A 10,093-nucleotide genomic window follows, 5' to 3' on the forward strand; every position below is an offset into this window, starting at 1 on the left:
CGTCTGGTGTGTTCTCTGTGTTGAACCTGAACCGATCCATGAAATCGGATGCCATGCTCTCCCAATTAACCCACTTCTTTGGGTTCTGACTGATGTACCAAGACAAGGCATCCCCAGTGAGTCTTCTCATGAACAGCTTCATACGGATTCGTTCATTCTTGCCAACCCCTACAAGTTTGTCACAATACGTTCTCAGATGCACTTTCGGATCACCAGTTCCGTCGAACATTTTGAACTTTGGAGGTTTGTAACCCTCCGGCAGTTCTTCCACCATGTTCTTGATGAGCAGGTCCTTCTCAGTAGATTCTGATATATATATATATAGGGTCTGTTGTGGGGTATGGGGTAAAGTTTCCAGATATATGGGATTGCTTTGGTGGACTCCGGGAATCTGGGCATAATTGTGGTCATTGGTTGAGTTTTGGGGATCAGGAGTCAGCTGCAGTGCATTTTGAGGAGTGTGGTAAGTGGTAGTTTGTGGATATTGAGTTGGATGGTGATGGTGTTGTGGAGGAGCAGGTACTGGTGGAGGATTATGGTTTTGAGGAGGTGTGGCATATTGATGTGGCGCGGGAGGATTTGGCGGTGGATTTTGGTTCTGTGGGTTTTGGGGAGGCGCCGGGTTTTGGGCGTTTGTGTTTTGTTGGTTGATGTCGGGGACGTTTAGAGTGAGGGAACGGTTTGTCAAGTTTCGGACCTGCTCAAGTTCCCGTTGTAGCTCTAATATTTTATGTTCCAGACGTAGGAACAATTCATTCTATGCTGGAGTACTCCGACCATTCGAAGTTTCAATGTTCTCTACGTTGGTAGCATTGTCTTTTCCGAGACAACTCAAATCGTCCATTTTCCCTTTTCCTTTGCCTTTGGGATCACTTGGTGGAGGAGGAGGTGGTGGATCTCTGGATCTAGTGTGATATGCTAACGATGCCAGTATGCACGAACCAACCTTGGGGAATGGGAATAAACAAAATAAAACAAAATAAAAGTTAACCAAGTTAGTAAGGAGTATTAAAGAATGTTTGCGATATTGAACATGTGTTGCAAAATTATGTAATAAATTCGCATCCTAATTTGAGGGACCCCGTTGTTCCCGATCTAGGCCTAAGCGACACATTGACTTGGAGAAAATTGATGCCAATAATTGCATCATTTCATTAATGTGAAAACGAATCAAATCCTTACTAAAACGACAATAATGAGAAAGTCACTAATGGCATTTGCCTTATTACAATAAAAATCTAAAACAAACCTAGAAAGTAGTAAAAACATTGTTTCCTAATCTACTTGGCCCCAGAAGGACCTTCTCCTTTCTTGGCCTTTATGGATCCGTCAATCAGGTTCCCCAGGTCGCGCATATGCAATAATAGGTAAGCCCTTGCTAGATGCCCTCCTTCATTGTCTTTCGTGTTCTGACAATCCAGGAGTCTCTTTCTCATCTTTCCCTCAAGTTCCATTAACCTTTGTTCCAAATATTCCAATCTCTCTGTTGATTTAGTAGCAATTTCTCTCCATTCATTGATTGCTTCCAAATGCCTAGCTTCATACTCGAAGGCCCTTTTGCGCAACATCCTATAATTGACTTGTGCTTCAGCAACGTCATCTATAACCCTATTTTTCATATTAATTCCCGGCTTGATGTCTCCTGTTATATTCTCCCCTCTGTATATGTTCTAATAACCAAACTTGCAGCAACAAATTACAACCCTCAAAGTGTCCATACCCATGTTTACATCGATCTAGAGCGCGGTACATTTCGGCCAAGATCATGGGGATTATAGTGTAAGTTTGTCCCTCGATTCCTTCTATTAGAGTCCTAGCGACCATGGCTAGGCGAGTGTGGATCCTTCCCCCTTTCATCGAAAATATCAGCAATCCCAAGAAGTAGACAATGAACATATAAACTCGACGGTGCGTCCAACCCAAGAAAGTAATGGCAAGTTCATCATGATGAAGGCGATATGACTTGTTGTGCCCATAACATTCATAAAGGAATTCAAATGGGATGTATGATTTCTTCAGGCAAAGTAACTCGGCATTTTACTTGAAACCCAGCATTTTCAAAAAACCGCGGGGGTGCGATTCTCTGGCACTAATAAACCCGGACTATCCCATGGTAGCTTAGCAAAGCCTCCTATTTATTCTAGGAGAGGAGTCATTTCTATGTCACCAAAGTGGAAGACAACCCTTTTCTCATCCCAAAACATAGTGGCGGCCTCAACCAATGCTCTATTCGGCCGGATGTGCAATAAGGACGGTAAATTACCAAGGACCCTTTTCACATGATTCTTGTCACTAGGTGCGAGGTTCTTACACCATTCAAGCAGCAAGGGTGGGATGTTTTGAACCATGCCGAACCTGAGGACTTCGTGCTTCATTTTCTGCAAACAAATAAAGTTAGACCTTTTCCCCTCCAGATTTGACTATTTACACACTAATGATCAACATACCGACACGTTTTCTCCAAGTAATGCACATAGTGTGATGGTGTCCATTGGGATTATGGAAATCCCACCGGACTTTGGACAAGGCTTATCTTAGTGGGTTATCACGTGAACAACGTTCTAACCGTACTAGGTTTGACATGATGCATGCACATTTGATATTGGAGCAAGGTTTCTAGAATGGTCTAGACTGATACTCTCAAGTGGATAACTTGAGAGAGAAAGGCACAGGACCGTCGACTGCACCGCTGATCGACTAGTCTACCGCAAATAAGCCTTTTCGATTTAAAAGGGTAATTTTGAAAGATCGCGGACACTCATCAAGTGTCACTATGTTATTAATTAGGCACGAGTGAAATATGATGTAGAGCATGTTTTATGCAGAGATAATAACACGTTGCCAAGTATTTGCATGGTAAATCTGTAAAAGCAATAAATATGGTATTTAGGTAAAACATAAAAGACGTAAAAGAAAGACAAAGAAAGAAGTTAGTTAGTGGAATATAGGGGAATGTAATAAAGTAAGCAAGGGAGTAGGGGCGGGAGAAACATGATATAGAAATATTTAAACAAATAAAGAGCAATTTAGAGAAAATAAAGGTGAATAGGAAAAGGGATGTGCATGTTATAACCAATTTAAGCAAATAAAGGCGGAGAAGGGAAGGGATGTGCATGTTACAACGAATTTAAACAAGTACAAGGAAAATGGGAGAGGGATGTGCATGTAACAACGAATTAAACAAGTAAAAGGAAAATGGGAGAGGGATGTGCATGTAATAAAGATGGAAAAGGAAAGCGCGTTTATAACAAAGAAGACTGATCCACATAAGCCAAGTTCGCTATGGTAAGAGCCTAAGTACAATTCCCCAGCAGAGTCGCCATGCTGTCGCACCCCTTTTTCTCGCGAAATCGGGTTTCGACACGTGACAACTCTTTTAAATAGGTATTAAAAGAGGAGAGTCGCCGCCTAACTATTTTAAGGTGCGTTAGGGCACCTATTGTGTAAATAACTCTGTTTGATTAGTCAACGCCACCAAAGATCGAGTAAGGGCTCAAGTTACCTCAAAGAGAAGGTGTTAGGTACATCTCGAGGTCCACAACTGTGAGTCCTGGTCGAACTTAAATTATGTGGATTAGGCTACGTGATCAAATAAGTAAAGAGGGTACGAAAATCGAAGAATTTTATTATAAAGATCTTAATGCAAATATAGAGGTATAATTATTTCAATTCTACTAGAAAGAAAGAAGGAAAAAGGGGTGGGGGTCCTAAGTTTTTTAGCCTAAAGGATCACCCCGTGCAACATAAATAATATTTCGCAACTCCCTTGGGGTAGGGTGTTGCTCATATTATTCAGTGGGCATAGATTATCATCTCCTGCTACCCGATTACTATGTTAAAGTTGTTTACCTAAAAGTGCTCTAATTCAATTCTAAATAGTGCCCTACGCGTGCACTACCCGTCCCATACATATGGTCCAGGAGGTTTTGGACCTCTATTTGGATGGTTCTAGACCTTACTAGGCTGCTCAAAAATGAAAAGCTAAACGACAGGCAAAAACACATAAGGCTTCATGTAAAGGCAGTTAGAGGCTCACATTAACCTCCACACTTAAACTGCAAATGCACATAAACACGTATACAAATTAGAAGGTTTCCGAATTAAGAACCTTAGGCCTTATAGATGGATTTCTAGGTGACTTTGAATGAAAGCATGTGGGCCATTTCATATGCAAGATATTGCTCATAGACATGATTATACAGTTGTTATAAGCAGCTTATTGAAATCGCAAGTTTTAAGTTATTAACCCTATATGTACTATGCCCAGGTGATCTACGCAGTTGAGTGTAACAAAATCTGCTGGGAGAAGTCCCAAAATTATTCATGATCTCTAACAGTAGCGTACATAAAACAGTGTTTGAGTGGTTTAGCATTAACCAATTATGGGGAGCAATTATTCCCTATAGGCAGGATCTCTAACGTATAATACTTGGAGCTTATTTTATTTTAATCCTATAGGTATATTTTCTAGGTGAATAATGCCAAGTAGAATAATTGGAATCTTATAGGCGGGATTTCTAATAGACGATGCGAATTGAAAGAAAAATCAGTGACAACTGGTTCCTATAGGCAGATTTTCTAATAGCAGATAACAGTAAACACAATTGTAGCATTCTTTATTCGTGTTTGCTAGCAGGCAATGTGTGTGCGTGTGCTCCCTAATGGCATGGTTTCTATAGTGCACATAGTGATTGAATAGCACATATAGAAAATAAATCACCAAGTCTTATAGGCATATTATCTACCCATTTTTGCATGCAAATATTAAAATCTACCAATTTCCCATTTTTACTAATACCCCAATCGTTTATACAAAAGTTATTACATGCCCAATAATGAGTAAGATCAAAATGTTACACAAACGATGACAATTAGCCTACAGCAGGCCCAAATGAAATACCAAGCATTGTCTAGGCCTTCAATAATTCTCATACGGCATACCCAAGCCTCTAATAAGGAGCCATATTCAACACACGGCCCCAAAATCCATAAAGGAGCCCAATATCGATTTATTTGACCATATTGCCAATTATTGAACCATTTCAATTAGCCAACTCAGATATACATCAGATAATAGGAGGGAAAGGGTTGAATATGGGTAGTTTAAGTTTCAGAGAATGACTAAGGACCCCAAGTCCTAGTGTGTCAGAGTTCACAAGGGCCTCAAATGGACCCCGAGCATTGCTCACACTAGGGAGGTCAATAATAAAGCCTAGGTAGCCTTGGCTTTTAGTCGGCTAAGAATGAGAAGTCAAGAGAGCACATGTGACAAGTAAAGGAGAGTGATCCAAGGTTGAGATACAAGAACTGAGGGATACAGACATAGTCAAGTTGAGCATATAGAGCAGATAATCGAACATGTCATAGGGTTTAAGAACAAACTTAGTAAAGATATAGAAACAGGTTCAACACTTAGTGCATAAGCAATCATACATTCGCAGAGTTAGGGGAAGAACAAGTTTGTAAGATTGGCGAAAAGTATCATACACAGATTCATAATACCCAAAAAAAGTCCAAATTATGCTAATTGTAGGTCCTAGTGTTTCAAGATAGTAATATTAATTTGGTAGCAGAACAACATTTAGACATGATAGGGAAGCAGATTATGACAACTACTGGTGAATCTAGGGAGCCAAAAATATGCTAAAGGGCATATTGATAGAGAACTATTCATGGTTGATAAAGAATCTTGACACAGGATTAAAACATACTACATAGGCAAGATACCACCACAGAAATTCAGAATAGGATAGGAAGATAGACTTGTAACCTATAGTAAATGTAAACATTCATGTTTTTAACATAATTGACTAGTTAACTAAAGAGAGTAAAAATTATGCAGGTAAAGAATTTTCATATAACATAATTGAAAGTCTGAAGCAAAATTAGACACCAAAGAGATGCTAACAAGTGCAAAGGTCCCAAACAACACTAGTTCATAACACATTGGCTAAACAGACTTAAAGAAGAATTTAATTTACTCGAATCAGGCTTAGGCATGTTTGAAATTATCAATATAATAAAGTTAAAGGTTAAAGATACCTAAAATTGAAGTAAAGCAAACAGAATTGCACACAAGAACAACCCTAGAAAATACATTAAGCTACGAACTACAGAAGTGAAAACAAATGCAAATTGCAAATAAATAGGAATGAAATGGCAAAAGTCCAGTAACTCACCAGTTAAACGAATAACAGTAAAGAATAAAATTCCACAAGAACCTAGAATCCCAATGCGTCAAAGTTCCCAAGAGCTTCGAAGAACTTGGGGCAATGCTCGCACCAAGAGAAGGTTGAGTAACAAGGTTTTAGTGGCCTTGGCTTTCAGCCAGCCAAAACAGAATACAGAACAAGAGAATAGAAAAAAAAACCAATTTTACTGAAGAATATGTCGATACAAGTCTGTCCCAAAAAGGAAAATGGGGGGTCTATATAGAATTAAAGATTTAACGAACACACAAGGAAACGAAATAAATCAAACAACAAATAAGGAAAGAAAATACGCAAAATAAGTTCAAAATAAATTTAGGAGAGAAATTCGGTAAACCCTAGTTGTTTAGGGAAAGTGTAAATCAACAGAAATATAAATGAAATCGGACTCACATAATACGGTATTGAACGTATGTAGACGAAACTATGCTCAAAATCAAAGATTCGAACCCCTTTGGTTCGATTACAGAAGTTATTGCTTGCCATGTTTAGGCAAGCATTTAGGTAACACCACAAACAAACAACCAATACCAAAATGATTCAAATATGGCAAGAGAATAGTAGTTGAATCCCATTATTAGTGGGATTAGGAGAGGTATTAGGGGAGGCGGCTAGGGTTTAGTGAAGAGGAGAGGAGTAAAAGAGAGAATAGAGGCGACGGTCTTTAGGAAATGGGGTTAGGGTTAGGTTTTGGGGGATATAAGGAAAGGGAGTGGGGTGCTGTGGACCGTTGATCGCTTTTGATCAACGGTCGAGATTTAAAATGAGCTGGGTCGGGTTTTGGACTAGGCAGGGTCGCTTGGGATTGGGCTTGAGGTTTGGGCCAGGGATTTGGGTCTGTCTGGTCTGAAAAATAACTCAACAATTAGGCCAGCTTTTAAATGGGAGATTAAAAGGGAAATAATTTAATAAAATAATTAAATAAATATCTAAAAATACTATTTATGCAAATTAATACTTTAAACAATGATAAAAGATTATAAAAAATGTAAAAATATTATTTTGACCTTGAATTAAATGACAAACGCAATAAAATACAAAATATAGGCTATTATTGCAAGTTTGTGCAAATAGCCTAAATAATACTATTGTAATTATATAAAATGAAGTGAAAATACTTAAAATATGTATTAGGGATGCAAATAATAATTCTAAGCAATTAAGTCATCACAAAATAATTTGAAGGAGCAATTAATAGATATTCAAGTAATTTAAATGTAAGAAAATCAATTTTAAAGCTCTAAAATTATGGAAAATTGTAACAAATGCTTGTAAACTAAATAACGATACAATAAATGATATTTTGAAAGTATATATATTATTTGAAAAAATATGAGGGCAAAATTAGGTATTAACAGTTGCGCCTCTTTACCGAGGAATGATGAAAGAATTGTCGGGTAAAGAAAATGATAACCAATTTTGGCCGAATGATGTGATTTGAAAAATGGAGGTTGAACCGTGGTTCCTAAGTTGCCTACATATTCCTGGTGTTACGGGAATTAGGCCGTGTGTAGTTCTGGATCCAACGATGAACTGAACCGATAGAGTTGTTATAGGAAAGGTCGTATGTTTCAGAAAGGGTTCTTTTGGGTAGGACATTATCAGATGTATTTATACAAAATCATAAATGTGAGTCTGAAACGTTACGGATGTGTCTCAGAACAAGTATTTGAATGGTTATAGAGTAAGAGGCGGTTAATTGATGGTGGTTGGTTACGTTTGAAATAATTGAAGGATGTGAAAGTTGTGAATGGAAACCGGAGCAAAGATTGCTCTTGTTTGAAGAACGGTTACTTCCTGGATTGCCTGCAAAACTTAAAACATAGCGCATGCGAATTTAAGCATGATACAAATTTCCTTTGGACCACGAAGGTTGTCTTTGGACGGTGAGGATGATGTCCTTAGACTATGACGTCCTGGGCCATGAATCATATGATAAGGGATTCGCAGGCCATGAAATTATGTCCTAGGGCCATGAGGATGGTGCCTCTAAACCATGATGTCTTTGAATAATGATGTGCACTTTTGAGAGATCTTCAGGCCATGGAATGGTATCTTCCGGCTATGAGGATGATGCCTTCGGACTATGACGCCTTTGGACAAAATTGCAATGTTTCATCCCATGAAATGCAAAGATATAATATTTGTTTATATGCAAAATGAGACAAGACAAGGCTTAATCTTGTATAAGATGAGGGTAATGCTTATCACTAGAGGATAATGCCAAGTCTTAGATATCGTAATGGAGATAGTATTTAATTTTGAGGAAAAGGCAGTGCTTAGCCTTATGCAATCGGGGAGGCAATGCTTATCCTCATGCAAAGAGGGAGACAACTCTTAGTCTCATATAGGAAAGGCAATGCTTAGCCTTATGCAATTAAGGAGACAATGCTTAGCCTCATGCAAAGAGGAGACAATGCTTAGTCTCATGCAGGAAAGGTAGAGTTTAGCCTTATGCAAGAAAGGAGGCGGTGCTTAGCCTCATGCAAAGAGGAGACAATGCTTAGTCTCATGCAGGATAGGCAATGCTTAGCCTTATGCAATTAGGGAGGCAGTGCTTAGCCTCATGAAAAGAGTAGACAATGCTTAGTCTTATGCAGGAAAGGCATTGCTTAGCCTTATGCAAGAAAGGAGGCGGTGCTTAGTCTCATGCAAATAACCGAGTTCTTGGTCATAATAATTACACTAGTGTTATCGCAAAACACGGGGATACAATCAACATCAATTGCAAAGTCCATTAATTATTGTTTGATCCATAACAATTGAGCACAACATGAAGAAGCAACAACATACTCAGCTTCAGCAGTAGATAAGACCACAAAATTTTGCTTTTTGGTTGCCCAAGACACAAGACATGAGCCAAGAAAGTGTGCCATACATGAGGTGCTCTTTCTATCCATAAGAAATCCTGCATAATCAGCATCAGCATATCCCACTAGATTAAAATTACTACCTTTTGTATACCATAGACACAGATCAGTGGTGACTTTTAGACACAAAGGCCTACACTGAAAACAATGTCAGGTCTACTAGCAGTGAGATACAACAATGAGCTAATCATTCCCCGATACAACTTCTGATCAATAGATGAACCAGGTTCATCTATATCCAACTTTGTAGTTGTTGCAATAGGAGTGCCAATTTCTTTGGAATCATTCATTTTTAACCTTTTAAGCAACTCTTTACATACTTCTGCTGATGGATCATAGTTCAATTTGAATTTTGTTTAATTTGTAAACCTAAAAGAAATTAAGCTCACCCATCATGCTCATTTCAACTTCACTTCCCATTAGTTTAGCAAATTCTTTACTTAACTTATCAGTAGTTGCTCCAAAGATTATATCATCAACATATATCTGAGCTACCAAGAGATCTTTACATTTTTCTTTCAAGAACAAAATATTGTCAATTTTACCTCTCTTGTAGTCATGCTCAATCAAAAACTTTGATAATCTTTCATACCATGCTCTTGGAGCCTGCTTGAGCCCACAAAGTGCCTTGTCAAGCTTGTACACATGATCAGGACACTCCTTGCTTTCAAACCCTGAAGGTTGCTTGACAAACACTTTTTCCTTTAGATAGCCATTGAGGAAGGCACTCTTGACATCCATCTGGTGAAGGGTGAATTCCATGTAAGCAGCAAAGGCTATGAGGAGTCTTATTGCTTCCAACCTTACAACTGGGGCAAAGGTATCATTATAGTCTATGCCCTCCTCCTGACTATATCCTTGCACCACCAATCTTGCCTTGTTCCTTGTAATTGTTCTATCTTTATCAAGTTTGTTTCTAAAGATCCATTTGGTTCCAATTACTAATCTGTCGATGGGTCTTGGTACCAGATGCCAAACTTGACTCCTTTCAAATTGGCTGAGTTCATCTTGCAT

At 38.5% G+C, this 10,093-nt stretch overlaps 1 protein-coding gene across 1 annotated transcript; it reads right to left on the reverse strand.

Moving 5' to 3' along the window:
- Positions 1 to 9,448: 9,448 nt before the first annotated feature.
- LOC138891560 (uncharacterized mitochondrial protein AtMg00820-like) lies at positions 9,449 to 10,093 on the reverse strand. The gene is made up of 2 exons (XM_070175042.1): positions 9,815 to 10,093; positions 9,449 to 9,565 (listed from the first exon to the last, which is right to left on the reverse strand). The coding sequence occupies exons 1-2, from the start codon at positions 10,091 to 10,093 to the stop codon at positions 9,449 to 9,451; spliced, it is 396 nt and encodes a 131-aa protein (XP_070031143.1).

The sequence above is a fragment of the Nicotiana tomentosiformis genome, chromosome 1 (genome assembly GCF_000390325.3).
Source record: "Nicotiana tomentosiformis chromosome 1, ASM39032v3, whole genome shotgun sequence".
Classification (NCBI taxonomy): Eukaryota; Viridiplantae; Streptophyta; class Magnoliopsida; order Solanales; family Solanaceae; genus Nicotiana; species Nicotiana tomentosiformis.